We start from the raw sequence: 16,999 nt of genomic DNA, 5'->3' as shown, positions 1-16,999 counted from the left end.
AATAAATATTAAATATTAATTATATTTATATTAAGCATTAATAGGATGTATCCCTAAATCTCTTTAATTATAGTTTTACAAAATTACTCATGAAGAGACAAAAACCTTTGTTAGTTATATAAAAAAAAATATCTGTTGTATATGTAAAATATATTGGGCTGGAAAAGTATTCAATAAGTGTTTTGAACACTCCTTTGTGCTGGTGATTAAAAGGTAAGTAAGTCAATCTTATCATAATATTTAAAACTTGCACCAATGATTTTCTTGGTAAGAAATAAAAAATAGATACTTTTTTAACTATTTATTTATGTATTTTTATAACTTCTAAAATAGAAAAAATACATACATTTTATTTATTAAAAACAAATGCAATTAAAAATATTTTATAACTATACTCCATTTACGCAAAGGAATTCTTGGCTGCTTGTTTCTGCACAAAAATTTTATGGCAGATGAGGTTATTATTATGTATAACAATAATTAACAATAATAGTTATATATTGATGAGTAAATAGTCTACTGAACAGGATAAAACTTGATTGCCACCAAGAAGTACTCTTACGTAAATAGTATTTATTTGTACAAGAAAAAAATATCACTTTCTAATATTAAACAAAAAAAATAAAAATAAAAATAAAAAATAACAAGCAATCGACATATAGATATAAAATGTACAGTTAATACTGTACTGAAGTTATTATGTTTTGTTATATAAATAAATGAATGAAAAATATACTATATATAATATATATTTATACATAAAAAAACAACAAATATTCTTAAAAAATAATAAAATACTTTTAAACTGTAATATATTGTAAATATAGTTTTAACTAGATAGTTTATTTCTTTATTTTATACTGTTTCTACACTATTAAGTTAAAATGTGCATTATAATTGATAATATAATAGTAATTAGAAAGTAAACATTACATTTTTGTTTGCAATAAAAAGATCAGTCTTAAGAACTGAGAATGTGAATGCATATATTTAAGTTAAAAACATATATACTTGAACAACAAGTAAATACTTCACCATTAGTACATTTATATATACAATTTAATTTTATATAAATCAAACTTGTTATTAAATATATAAGTATTCACATGTTTGTGGCTAAATAATATTTATGTAAGTTGATAGTTAACATTACACCAAAACAGATGAATATGTTCAGAACTTAATCTAAAAAGCCCCTACCACTTACATCAATAATTATGTTTCAACATTATGAAAAATAATACAATATCTCTTTCAACTGATTGAATAAAAAAAAACACTGAACGGTTTGGGTTGAATAAATACAAAAAAAATAATATTTTATATATACTTTTTACTTCTCTTTATGATGTAATATCCAAACATTCCAAACCTATACATTATTTTAAATTTGGACGGTTTTTTTTATTATTATTTTCTAGAGTGAAAATTTTCTCCAAAATGCATGTAATGCTATTAATGGGCAAGATTTGACATTTCTTGTTTGGCAGTTAAGAGGTAGCGTGGCGGATGAATAATTGTAGTTGAATTCCGCCTGTGATTATCTATAATGTTTTAATCTTTTCAAGTAATCTCTCGATAAATTCCTTTAACAAAAAAAATATAATAATGATCTATTAAAAATTACAATGTTTTTAAATTCCAAATCAAACATAATAGTACATAGTATAACAGAACATTTTATTATGTAAGTTATATTAAATCAAAAGTAGAATATTATATAAAGATTAGAAAAAATTATATCAAATCACATAAATTCAATATATTTAAAAATATATTGTAAATATATAATATAATTAGTATAAATATGTAATACTTTAATATGTAATCATTTGATAATTTTGTCTACTTATACTTTTTTATAATTTCATAAATATAACCTATATAACTAAAAAAATGATACTAAATAAATAAATATATTATATGTAAATATAGTACACTATATAAATGATATAATTGTATATTATACTGTATACTAATTTAATTTTACATACTTTGATATTTTCCTTAGATTTGGCTGATGACAAGAGTTTCTGAAAAATAAATTTTGTTCATTTTAAGTAATAATTTTACGTATTCATAAATGTTTAAAATAATTATTTATTACTTGAAGAAACTGTGTACGCTGACAATCATCATCCATATCTAGTAGATCATCTATATCAACTTCCACTTCACACTCTATTCCTTCAACTGCTGGGTCTCTCTGGAATGAAACATATACATATTTAATTATTATAAGTTATAATTTATAATATGCAATGTCTGTAGATTATAAAAACTACTTTATACCTTATACCTATCACCTACATTGTACTAATTAGAATAATAATTAAGTGACAAAATAATACAAAAAGGATATATTAAATTTGTATATATATATATATATTATATACTTAACAAATCACTGTAATGCAGGGCTGTATAAGATGAGAGTTTAGAGAGTTGTGACATCTCTTCACTCAATGAAACATATTTTTACAGTTGGAACATTCACACATTATTGTAATTTTGTCAATACTACAGACTAATTACTAAGAGCCTATTATAAAGGATTTTACATTGTATTTTATTATTTATAAATAGAAAACTTATGTCGGCATTAGTTAAGAAAGGATTTTAAAAATTCAACCACCAAATGGATAAAATAGGAGTTCTAAAAGACCAAGTTGTATGAGAAAAATATGATCTAACCCAGGCAACAACGAGTAATACAGCTAGAATAAAATAAATAAATAAAATTGTTGCTTTTTTCTTAATATTTGAATTTCAAATTCTTAAAAAATAATGCAGTATTAGAACAATAATGATTTTAAAAATTGCAAAAATTCAATCGGGCTCGTCCGGGATTTGAACCCGGGACCTCTCGCACCCTAAGCGAAAATCATACCCCTAGACCAACGAGCCGCTTCTGCTAATGCTAGTATTTTAAGCTTATATAAATATAAAATGTCTTATTAGGGATAGCAATATAATAGGAAAATAATAATAATATGTTTGCTATTTACTATTATAATATAAGATAGTTACTTAAGTAAAACAAATTTAGAACATAAAAACATATTAAATAACTTGGTATAATTGATATAAAAGATTAGTGATATATAAAACAATTAATAATTAATTTTATTTATGTTACAACCTAAACCTACAATGATATGTTATACAACGATAAACCTAATTAACCATTTTAGGTAGTTTATAATGAGATGAGATTTGAGATGAATCTATAGCCACTAGCCAGTGAAGCCTATAGATAGGTACCTCGTACTAAGTTAATAATATTATGAACTACGAACAGTAGTCGGTGGATTTACAACTTAATTATTATTTTTTTTTTTTTGAGAGAGGTGGTGAACAATAAATTACATTATATATTTATATGTATAAATATAATCTAATTATAAAATTAAAATCAAATTATATAATTATTATCAAATTTAAAGGTGATAATGTTATCTAGGGCATCTCATAGGCTTTTATTGGTATTTTAATTTTTAAGTGAGTTACGAGCATTTTAAAGTTTTAATATTTTACATGACCATATAACTCACTTAAAAATTAAGATATCAATAAAAGCCTATGAGATGGCCTAGATAATATTCTTACCTTTAAATTTTATAATAGGTAAATTTACTCTAATATAAAAGCTAACATCACAAAATGTGTTTTGCTGAACGAAAATTTACTATGATCTAAATTAGTAAGAGTAGTAAGACAGAGACAACACATGCGGATATAACGTCCTCTTAAGTATGAACGTTTAACCCCTCCCTCCAAAAAAACAAATCCTGGGTACGGCACTGTATATATATAGGTATATCCACCTTGGTTATTACTGTTATGAGTTTATGACGTTATTTCTTCTTAGTTGTTAACTATGGAAAATTGTGTTATCACGTCAGGGCAGTATGTGGATACTGGGGGGAAGGGTTGGGTGATTTACCCACTGATTTTTTATGCATACAGCTTGATCATTTTTTCGATTGTAGCATAATATAATGTTTGTATAATATTATATAAAAAAATAAATAGTTTATTATGTTCATATTCGTTTTAAATTTTTATAATTTTAATGACATACCATTGTTCATACAAAAGTATCTATATCAATTGATATCTCCATACTTCATGCAGTTACTTTAGTATTAATATTATAGGTACACTAAAAACTATTTTATACCGCACTCGGCACTCAAGAAATGTAGTATATTTTCATTTGCAAGGAAACTATAAAAAGTTAATAAAGATACGTTCGTGAAATTGCCTCTTCCCTCAATTTCAAGCTAGCTACATACCCAGAATTTCGCATGATTCTATAATTATTTTGTAATATGTTAAATATTACTTTGTTCAATAAAAAATTAAAATTTTTAGTTTGCGCAATTACTATATTATTATGTGATCAACCAAAGATACCAATAAGTTCAATAACAACGAATTTAATCATCTATGGCTAAAATATACCTTCTATGTCATAGAGTAATATATTAAAGGGTGATTTTTTAAGCATGAAATCACCTTGTATATGCACTTTCAAATTGTTGAAACACAATACTACATAACTATAAGATTAAAATGTTATACATTTTTTAACAAATATGTACATATATCATATAACGGGTACACAGACCCGTGGCACAGACATATTACTATATTAGCTTTGTTAAGAATTTAAATTATTAAAAGTATATATAAACAATTAATTAAATTAATTATAAGTAATTATAAACATATTAAAAAAAAAAAAAATTATAAATGAATAATAGTGATTTTTTTTATAGCAAATTAATTGAAGTTTTTTTCACCAACTGAAAGTGTGGGGGAGGGGCAAGGGCGTGAAGTAAACAAGTGCTAATTTTAAACAATAAAACATATTCCGGAAAAACTTAAGTTATACAAATTCTCAAAATTACGTAGCAAATTAATTGCAAATTCGTGCCTATGTAGCTTAAAGTGGAGGTGGGGAATTTATCGGACGTTAAAAAAATATATGAGTGTCAATAGTTCGGATTATGATAAAACACGATAAATATTAAACATATAGATATTAAAACTATATTATAAGTTAATTGTTATAATAACTGATAGGAATGTAATTGGAGGGAAATTCAGTGGTATATTCTTGGAATTCCGACATTTTGTTTATAATAATAGTTCTTCACTATACACAATGACATACATTATCTATAAAATATCAATACTTGTATTATAAAATTTGTTATAAAAATACGAAATTATAAGTTTATTTTATCGTAAAATGTTTACTTGCATGATTTTTAATAAATATTTCAAGTAGATTATTTTAAAAAGCACTTTAAAAACTTTTTACATTTAATATTGGATTTTTGTCTCGTGCCAAGTATGTTTTAAATAAATTTAACACTTACAAAGTTACCATGCGCAGAAAATCTAACAGTTTTAAAATGTTTCACATTAATAATTATATTTATATTTTTTAAATATATTTTAAGACAATCATAAAAATAATTCAATCTAATATTAAAATAATGGTGATTGCCAATTAGTATAATAAAATATCAAATATATCGTATAAAAATATCTATATTATAATGTTTTCATACTGTTTAATAGATATTTGAAATTTTTAACTTTTTTCGATTTATGTATAAGACAATTATAATATAAGTTAAGCAACTTGAAGATATAATACAAGATTACTTAAAAATATTAAACTTAAAACTTAAAAGTAGTACAGGGTAAAGCATCAAAAGGGTCTCAAATTCAAATTTTAATTACATTACATTATTACAATATTACATTTCAAAAATTTAATAACAATTTATCTTTAAATGATTATAGTTTTTAATGTTATTATAATGGATTCAAAAAATACTAATAACGTATATAGACTTGAAAATATTTGCTATTATATACGTTTAATATTATCACCTATAATCGGGCAATAAACAATGAATTTTTCAAAATATTTGGATACTATATACACAAAATTACTCTTACACAGTTCTACAGTAAGAGTTATTAAGAGGCCGTCGTGGTAAAAGTGTTACGTATACAACGCTCAAGAGATGGCGTTGAATTCCATCTCGCCGCCGTCGCGGTAGGCCGTAACCACGCCCATCGTGTACGCGACGGGGTCCGCGTGTTGTAATCGCGGGAGAGGTACATTATTATTTCACGGACGGTCGTGCTGAACGTTTCGCATCAAACGTCATTACAGGCCGTTACGTAAATTGTCGCCCGTGAATTCTATACGGTGCGCTGGCTCGCTACTAGCTCGCAAGTCGCAAACCTATTTTTTAATTAAAGCTCCTGTTTGCTTAATAACATTAACCAATAAATTAAGCCTACAAATTATTATACACCAGAACTCGATTTATATTTCTAACCCAATTACTTTTTAAAATACATGTGAAATAATAATTTCATTACGATTAAATAGATTTTTTAGCAATAGTGTTGCGTATTTTACGTTGTAACTTATAAGTGACATGAAACAATTTTTGTACGATAATATTTTAATCTCCTAAATAAATATTAGCAACATTTTAAATAGTTTTGATTAATAAATATTGGTGTATTTACTTATTTTAATTTTAAACATATAATACCTACATAAAATAAGTATAAAAAATGTTATAATCAGGGCTGTGAATTTATTGTTTTAAAAATCATAAAAAAATTAATTTCAAAAATGTTATTGACATTTATAGAAAATAACCTAAAAAGTTGGTAACTGAGTATATCAGTACACAACTCAAAACAAATCAAAAATTTTTGAAATTTTTTTCACGTATAGAAAAGGCTAGTATAAACATAAACATTTAGTGAAAATTTCATATGTTTACGATCATTTGTTTTAGACTTACACCAAAAACCAAAATCGATTTTGTCAAAAACCGCGATTTTGCGTAAAAATTCTCGTTTTTTCTTAATTTTTATTTTGTTTTTTTGGGCGCTTTTAAGAACTATATTGGGAAATTAAAATTTTGACCTCCCAAAAAAAAAAGTATAGGTATATAAAAAAAACACATCACTGTAAAACCAATACATTAAATTCTTGCTCCGCTCAGAATCTAAAATTTTAAAATTTTAAATGTTCGTAATCAACTAGAAACAAGTCAAAATGTTTTGGAAATTTTATCAAGTAATTGATAAATATACATATGGTTTACATTCCAAGTGTCTAAGGTTATTCGTTTTTCAAATCAAGTGAATATATCTAATGTAAAAATTTCAACTTCAAACGCTCATAAAAATTTAATTTGACTTTCCGGTAGAGATTTTTGTTTTTGATAAAACTAAACAAACTTATGAGGAATCTTTTATTAAATTTTCATGAATTTCTAATTCGAAATAATTTTCACATTTTCGTTATTTTTACGTCTTATGTAAAAAATCGAACTCTAAATGCTAATAAAAAAATAGACACTGTATTTTTAATATTTTTTAACTGATATTCTAACAATATATATAAGGAGCCTTGTATTACATTTGCAAGCTTTTTTACACAACAAATCAACAAATAACATTTTATTGACATTTATAGAAAAAAAACCTAAAAAGTTGGAAACTGCAGAGTACCTATATATCCGTAAACAGTTCAAAACAAATTAAAATATTTTGAAAATTTTATGGTGTATAGAAAATGATAATACAATATTACAGTGTACTCACGGTAACTCAAAGTTCACGGGGAAAAAAATAATTGGACTAACTACAAATATATCGAGTTATCAAAATTTTAATGTAGAGGCGTAGCCAGGGGTTTTTTATGGTGGTGGGGCTAAATAATTTTAACTTGAGTTATTGAAATTCAAAAACAACAACAAAACAAAAATATTGAAAATATATTAACGTTGATTTGCCGTTAACATATTTACTATTTTAAATAATTAAAATTTGTAAGACAATTTCCGTATTTAAATTTAAAAAGGGTGGAAAAGCAAGTATCGCTCTGCTGTATAGTAGTGATGGAGAGTAGGTCACTATAATGGATGTGTTAAATTTGAATACAATGACAGGTATCATTATTGTATACGAAATCGATTCTGAATGATGATGGAGATAATTTGTCAGTCTAGGATTATATTATATTATTAGCTATATTTAAATTGTAATATATTGACATATCGTTATTATTTTACGCAATTTCGTAAAATATTTAATTTCATACGCTCGTACATTTTTTTCTACATTGTCGCTGGAGTTTTTTTTTTACAGTGATTTGAAGAAAATAATGTTATAGAGAACCTTGTATTGGGTTTTAGATATAAATCACTTAAACATTATGAATTTTCAACTTAAAAATATCTTGCAAATTTTCGCGATTTTGACATATTTAGTAAACATTTGAACTTTACATGCTTAGCTTATAAACAACAATTATGACTAACAATTTTTGAATTTTTTTTACTACGCTAAGTGCAACTTATTATAAACCTTGTACCTATTATATCTATTTAAAAAATTTTTTGAAATGCCAAATTTTTTTTATTGGCATTTCAAACAAAAAAACTTAGACATATAGGTACATCGAAAATTTCAATTGTCAATAAATAGCTTAAAAAAGTCAAAATATTTAGACTTGGTGAAAATTTCAAGTATTTAAAATGATTTTTTGTGTTATACAGCAAAATAAAAAAATCGATATTTTCGAAAATTGATTATGCTTAAAAATTCCCGTTTTTCCGTTCCTTTTTTAGGTTTTTATTTGACGTTTTTGAAACTACTGGAAATTTTAACTCACCAAAGTATCATTTAGATTCATTTTCCATTTCAAAGAGGGGCTGAAGTTAAAAATTAAAGCATTATTTCTACTCCTTTAAAACGTGATGACATATACGAAAACAAGTTGGTGCATTTGGGAAGGTATAAATTAAAAATTCCTAGTAATTTTCTAAAGAGCAGGGAAAAATAGACTTTTTCACGCAAAATCGATTTTTGACAAAATCACAAAATCAATTTTGGTTTATGGTGTAACTCTAAAACAAATGACCGTAGATACAAGGAATTTTAACTGTTTGTTTGTTTTATATTATAGAATTTTCTAAGCACGATAACATTTTTAAAATACTTAAATTATTTTTTAACTATTTACTTTTTAAGTTTCCAATTTTTTTAGTTTTTTTTCTATGAATGTCAATCAAATATTATTTGTTGGGTAATAAAAACTTAAAAATTAAGGACGAGGCGCCTTATATAAATTATAATAATTGAAAAATATTAATAATACATTTTATACATAGTCAGTAATCACATTTTTTTTAAAAGCATTTAAAGTTCGAATTTTGACAAAATATAAAATACAAAAAAATGAAGAAAATGTGCAAATTATTTTGTTAAAAATTCATAAAAATTTTTCTTTTTAAATCTAAAATTTAAAAATTTAATACAAGATTCCTCGTAAGTTTGTGTAATTTAAAAAAAAAAATTACCTCTACCAGAAACTAAATTAGAATTTTTATGAGTGTTTGAAAAGTTCAAATTTTTACAACATTGGTATATTCACTCGATTTATTATGTACCTAGCGATTTTCTTATTTTGTTGTAATTAAAAAAACAAATAACTGTATCTAGATATTTTAAATAATTTACATTTTACACTATATGTCTATTTTATCAATTGCTATACTTGATAAAATTTTCAAAACATTTTCACTCTTTCTGAGCTCTTTACGGACATTTTCAATTTTTTCAATTTTTTATTCAATAGTTATTAATTAATTAGTTATTAAATTTGTTGGGTCAAGAAGCGTGAAAATTTAATTCAAGGCTCATGTAGATAAATCGTTACAATAGCATTTGAAAAATATTAAAAATAAATGGGTACAATTTTTTTTATAAGCATTTTAAGTTTGAATTTTGAAAAAATTTGTTAAATTTTAAATTATTTTGTAGTTAAAAATATATATTATAATATATCAAGGCTGACTCTCCGTCTTCGAGTTTTTCTTATACAATGATATTATATCATTGAATTCAAATTTAACACAATAATCCAGTAAGTATATAGTGACTCACTTGTAACCTACTGTAAAGCAGATCGACACCCACTTGCCTACCTTTTTTTACTTATACAGTTATACTAATTTAAATTTAAAAAATTTCGTCTTGAATGTCAATACGCTAATTTTATAGAACAATTGTCTATAATTGAAAAAAAAAATTGTTTAAATCGTACGTTTTCTAGCTGATTTGTGACAATTTTACGATATGGTATTATGTCGTAGTTCCATTTTGCGTAAAATACGATAGTAAATAAAATTACGAATTATAACATCGAAAAATAAAATAATATTATTTATTGACAAAATTATTATTTTCGTATTGACGTACTTGGCTATTTATAACCAGTGCGCGGCTACGATAAATAACCAGTTTTGACCTATGGTGCGGTACGGCTGCATATGCAAGCGGGGTGGTGGAAGAAGTACTATTTCAGAACGCTGCCGCTGTAATCGCTTTAGCAGCACATGACGACGGCAAATTCGTAATTTTTTTGCCAAAAACATGCTTTCGTACTTCCAATAGTACTCAGGCCTCGTTGATCGTAGAAACATGATTTTGGTATCAAAATAATCACGAGAAGTTGTACTAAATATTCTTGGAACAGATTTTCGATATCTAAATTTGCCGATTTTATATGATTTTTTAAAAAAAAGAAAAATTTTACAAATTTCAAACACATATAAAATTGGAACGAAAAAAAATTTTAAAATTCTGTTCCAAGAATATTTAGTACAACTTCTCGTGATTATTTTGATACCAAAATCATGTTTCTACGATCAACGAGACCTGAGTACTATTGGAAGTACGAAAGCATGTTTTTCGGTCGATTTTTTTCTACTGGGACGGCCTCTTAAGTTAAAGCATAGAATCTATGATTATAGTAACATATATATGAGCATGATAAAGTATTATATGAAATGATTTTGTCAGAAATTAGTTTAACACGACATACTATAAATATAAAAATAAATTACTTAAAGGAAGTTGCCTAGCAGCGGCATTCTAGAGTCCAGAAACTAATAGTTGTATAAATAAATTATAAAATATTATCAGAAATAAAAGCTGACACATCCTCAGACTCAGTTTTTGTAAGCCCATTGTAACATTTTTTGTACATTCGGAACAGTCAAAAACTACTAAATACAGAGATTTTTTTTGGTTAATTTATTAGTATCTCAATATTGAATCTTGCATATATAGGGGAAGCGGAGTTGTACCGTAAGCTTTTATGAGTTTTATGGTTTATAAATCATGTAATTTTTTACGAAATAAAAAACTTACGGTCTATAACTTTTATTTGAAATTTATTACGTTTATACGTTTAATTTTTGTTTTACTTTATTTTGGAAAAATACGGATTTACCCCACGTAAATTCGTATGCATCCTGAAGCAAAATCGTGACAGGATAAAATTACAGTTGTACAAAAACATAGTTTATTATATCTATTGGAAAATTATCTATTTGTATTGGACTTTTATTTAATTAATTTATAAAGTGTGACAAAATATAAAACAACATTAAAAAAATCAAGTAGTAGGTATTAATATGTTATGTATATTTTCAACTTTGTGTCTTTGTTAATTAAAAATTTACCTAAACAATATTTATAATCTTTCAAAATGCTAAAAAATTATCAACACAATTCAATACCATTAAAATGCTTGGTTAAATTGAACCATAGCAATAGTCAAAATATAAATGTGGTAAAACCGTAAGGTGTAAACCATACGATTTTTCCCCACAAAACTCTTTCTGCAGATTTTGATAATATTTGAGTAAACTAATGTATAAACGTTAATCGTATTTTTTTTTAAAAACGTGATGACAAAACACACCTACTTATCATAACTTTAAACTTTTAAGTATACTGTTAAGTGTCTACAAAGTTGATGCAAGAGTGTAATCGTATAATTAGTACGTATTTTATTTATTACGTATCAGAATAAGTATTTTTAACTATTACAACTCTCCTAAATTCTACTAAAATTTAATATCTCGGGTTAGAGACTGGTATATTTATGTAAAATACGAATTAACTGAGTGCCATGGTTTTTATTATTATTTATTTTATTTGTATTATTTATATAATTGCTCTATAAAAATATATTGCCTATATAGTTTAAAATTATATGCTTTAAAATATGAATATTTAAAACAGGCTAAAATCTAGAAATATTATAAAAATGAGAGGGAAGCATATAAAGTTAAAAAATAGCATAAAATTTTTCTTACTTCGAAATATATATATATATTTTTAATATAAATAACAGTTTAAAACTTTCAAGTAGATACGAACCTAGTGAAGTATTGAACCTATACGTCATATTATACAAAATTGTGAACGAAAACAAATTTACGTACCTAATGATTTTAAAAGAAGCATAACTGAACTCTGAAGTAGAATAATTTTCTGAAAACTTAAATATATAAATATGTAATTTCGAACTAGACAATAGGAGTTTTAACCAATTCATAATTGAAGTGCTGATGAACGGAGTGGATATATTTTTTTGTATAATAAATACAATTTGAATATTTAAATAATTCATATAGTTAATTATCAAGACGTTAGACGCGTATAAGGGTATTACAACTTAAACATGACTACTTCGTACTTCGGCACATGACATTACAATTGAATGTAATTTTTCTTTACTTAAAATATGTGCTAACAATAAAACAAGTATACTTATTGTATAAGTTAATACCACTTTGCTGTATATTAGGTGTCAACTGGATCCTGGGACCTGGGTCACTATAATAAGTCTGTTAAATTTGAATTCGATGATATATCATTATACACAAAACGATCCTAAGCGGAAATCGTCTATTAGCCTAATATACGAGTATCACCAAGTAATATATTTATTTGATACAGCTATTATTAAAGTAATTTATTTTACATTTAGCAGCTTGAGGTTCTTTTTAACTTTTTAAAACTATTAAAAATATTTTTACCGAAAGGTCAAATTAATTTTTTTCGAACATTTAAAATTAGATTATAGACAATTTTTACGACATTGGATATTCACCCATGAAATAAGTATTTCTCTCTAAACAATTTTTGAAATTGTGTTTTAATTTAAAAAAAAATAACTACAGATACTGCATGCAGGTACATGATACTATTGCCAAAATGTTCCGACTCTTTTGAGTTATTAATAGATTTGAATTTTTCCAGGTTTTTCTTCTTTATAAATGTTAATAAAAATTATTTACTAAGTAAAAATGCTTGAAAACTTAACAAAAGATCTCTCATAAAGCTGTTTTTACATATATCTAAAAGTAATTAAAATTTATAGGCACAATTTCATTTTATAAGCATTTGAAGTTAAAAAATGTTTGATACAATTTCTCAAAATCATGAACATTTGTATAGATTATAAACATAGATTGTTATGCAATTGAAAATATACAATTTTTATAGCTAAGATTTGATAATTTAATACAGAGTTCCTCATAAATATTTCATGTATTGCAACCAAAAAATCTAAAAAATATATTAGCATCATTGTTATTTTAAGTTCAGATATGTACGAGATTATATATTTAATATATAAACAACGATATTCATTATTTTGTTACAGTTCAAAAATATTATTAGTGAGGACATAAAAATGTACAGATACCCACTAATTAGTAATTACTATTATATTTTCAAATGTAATGTTTTAAGTAAAAATGTAAGGTAATAGTAAAATATATTTAGTGACATTGGAATATCATATAATTCAAATTTGACACATCCATTATATAATTATCTATTCAGCACCTAATGTAGGTACAGCAGAACGGTACCTATTTGCCTACGTTTTTATTTTTGAAAGTTAACAAATTTATGACATTGAAAAAAATTATAAACATCAAATCGATAAGTAATTTCGTAATCAATGGCGCCAGATACGTTCAAAACATGACAATACTTTATACTATATTATTATACAGGTACAAAAGAAAAGTAAAATAATTGTACCTATACAATAACAAAAGAATATAGTAGACAAGTTACGTAATGTAATCTAAAAGGAAGTATGAAAATGACTCATTGAATTTATGAATGGTTATAACTTATAAGTTATATTATATATTATAACGCGTATGAGCTAAGTATTCAACATTGATTTTGAAGTAGGTTAGGTACCTATTGAAGGTATATTAAAACATAGACTTGATAAAATCCTACCTATTAAATTAAACTCAAAATTAATTAATTTGTATTATTTGTCTTCTATATAAGTAGGTAGCTAATATAAATTTAGTAAAGAAAAATTGATGTTACACAACAAATATAAGGAGTATATCGCATAATCATAACTTTATATTTCTTAGTATAAGATTTAGATTAAAAAGTAATTTTATGAGTTTATCGAAAAAATGATATAATGTGTTTTGAGTTTTTATAAATTATAATAACCATATTTAAAAATGTTTTCAATAGTTAGGTACCTAATTAAATTCCGTAATTAATAAAAATTAAATAAGACAAGAATCTTTCTCCAAACTGTGCATAAATTTAAATATATTATAAACATGTTTTAATTTTTTATGACTTTACAATGTTATAATATATTTTTTAACTATCATTGATAAGAAAGAAATATTTTTCGTAAACAAGCTAATCTATATTTATCTTAAAAACTAATATATCAATAGCTAATATATCTAGCTATCAACTTCTAACACATAATAATAATAATATAGATTGCTGATAGAATAATTAATAAATAATGATATGCAATTTATTTTGTTTACAACATGGGTTATTACAATTTACGAACTATATGAATAACTGGTTTTAGTCTGAGTCCAGTCAATAATATTTAGGAATTTTCAGAGGTCAGTCAACCATAATAATGAGTCATAAATTAAAAATAATCATTTAATATTAATCATACGTTCATAAAATAAGTATTCATGAAATACATTTGTATTTTGCTGATTTTTGTTTAAACAGCAATTCAAAAAGTGTTTCATTAATTATTATTCCACACAGAAATTTAGTATAAATTTAACACGGATTAAAAAGTTAAGTATAAACATAATATGGTAGAGAAAGCTATTATTATTTATTGTTATGCTTCTATGATTCAGAAGAACAAAAGATAAACGAAAAGTAATTGCTGCTGAACAATACAATTATAATAATAACAATTTAAATTATAAATATATATATATATATAAAAAGTTGTATTTTAATTTTTAAGGCTAATAACTAATAACGATAATTTGATCGTAATAATAAAAGTAAATTTTAAAAAATCTCTAAAATAATAAAATTATATACAGCATTGATTATACTAATTATAGGTATTTATAAATAGTATAAATAACACTAATATGATACTCGCACACGTCTTTTAAAATATGACGAATATTTAATGAATTCGAGAAAGTAAAAATTAAAACATCAATGAAATTGTTTATTTTACAAATTAATTTTTGAAAAAAAATGAAATATCTAAAGGTATTTAAAATCATTTTTCAATTTTTTTTATTGACATTTTTTTATATTATAATAATCAATAATAGATAATAGTTTAGGTATATTATATAATATATTCATTTAGAGATGTAGGTAAAGTATATTTATTTTTAAATAAACGATAATAGGTATACTTTAAGGACCCAACTTAATTATAGAAGAAAGAACATTTATAAGCAATTAACATTTGTTAAGAATTATATTCAGGTACCTACAGAAAAAATAATTTAACAATTAGCATGTACTTTATATCTATATATTGTCAAATCAGAATCGAATCCAATGAACTACCTAACAAATGATTAAAATTAAAAGTAATAACTATGAACTATTATGATATCAGTAAAAAAATATTTAATAATTGTTACTAGGGGTATATAAATAAATAATTGATTTTATTGCTTACTTTGGGTAAATCATAGAGTTTTTGCAATTCTTCTAACAACCACATTTCGACTGCTAAACGTTTTCTTATTAAGCTCATTTGATGGGCACCATACTTGGCTGTTAAAAATTTTTCTCTTTTTTCTTTAACTTCTACTTTTTCAGTGAAATTGACATGTAAACCAGACTTTGCTGGGCTTCTATTACCCGAAACAGCACTAGAAGGTTTTGCAGAACTACTAGTGTATGTTGAGGCTAAACTACACTCCATATTGACTTAGAAAATATAATTTAAATTTAAAACGCTGAAAAGTAAATGACTAGTTAATTAAGAACAATTATTGACAAATATAACAACGAATTTGACATAAAACAATAAAAAAATAATTCAATTCTATTAAATATAACAAATAAAAAAAATATAGTAAAATACGAACAATTTTAAAAATGCAACAATAAATATATTATTTTTATGAATTTACAAGAAATTCAATTACACATAACCGCGTTATCAGACTATACTAATATTATGCTAAATAATAATACATAATAAATATGGTATATACTATATAATGTGTATGGTAGTAATACTCGGTTGGTTGGCTAGACGTGTTTGACAGAATGCCAAACTACCAGATTATATATCCCAGTGTGGCCAATGAGAACAGCTTAGAAAAATAGAATTAATTTACATAATATGTAAAAACAAAATAATACATGGCATGCTATTTCTGCCGACCATTCATTAATAATCATTATACAAAAAGTTAAAACCATGATTTAATATATTTAGGTTTAACTTAAATCATGGTTAAATTATAAATTTTTTTCCCAATGAAGCAACTACCTTAAATAAGTGTCAAACCGATACGACATGTCGACATCGCATTGTAAACCACGGTTTAAGATCCGTGTTGTAAACTATTTATTAATAATATATATACGATATATACAATATATACAAATTAACCATAACATCTTATCGGCGATCCTCAAGCACTTCTAGGAAAAATATGCGCCCACGGGCGGTTAAAATTAAAAACCATATTATACGTGAAAAATTAAAAATTAAATGTATGTTTTGGTTGTATTATTTAAAATAAAAATATCAGTGAAGAAATAAAATTATTAATTAATT

General features: G+C 24.3%; 1 protein-coding gene and 1 non-coding gene across 2 annotated transcripts; both read right to left on the bottom strand.

The window, feature by feature from the left end:
* Nucleotides 1-286: 286 nt before the first annotated feature.
* LOC132932253 (protein phosphatase 1 regulatory subunit 14C) lies at nucleotides 287-16,381 on the bottom strand. Its single transcript, XM_060998528.1, has 4 exons — nucleotides 15,884-16,381; nucleotides 2,108-2,206; nucleotides 1,995-2,033; nucleotides 287-1,586 (listed from the first exon to the last, which is right to left on the bottom strand). The coding sequence occupies exons 1-4, from the start codon at nucleotides 16,130-16,132 to the stop codon at nucleotides 1,545-1,547; spliced, it is 429 nt and encodes a 142-aa protein (XP_060854511.1). The 5' UTR covers nucleotides 16,133-16,381; the 3' UTR covers nucleotides 287-1,544.
* On the bottom strand, nucleotides 2,836-2,907 carry Trnap-agg (transfer RNA proline (anticodon AGG)). Its single transcript has one exon. It is a non-coding gene; the product is annotated as a tRNA-Pro (tRNA).
* Nucleotides 16,382-16,999: the final 618 nt, after the last annotated feature.

The sequence above is a fragment of the Rhopalosiphum padi genome, chromosome 1 (genome assembly GCF_020882245.1).
Source record: "Rhopalosiphum padi isolate XX-2018 chromosome 1, ASM2088224v1, whole genome shotgun sequence".
Classification (NCBI taxonomy): Eukaryota; Metazoa; Arthropoda; class Insecta; order Hemiptera; family Aphididae; genus Rhopalosiphum; species Rhopalosiphum padi.
Note: the sequence above shows the minus strand (reverse complement) of the source record. Positions and strands in the feature narration are given on the sequence as shown.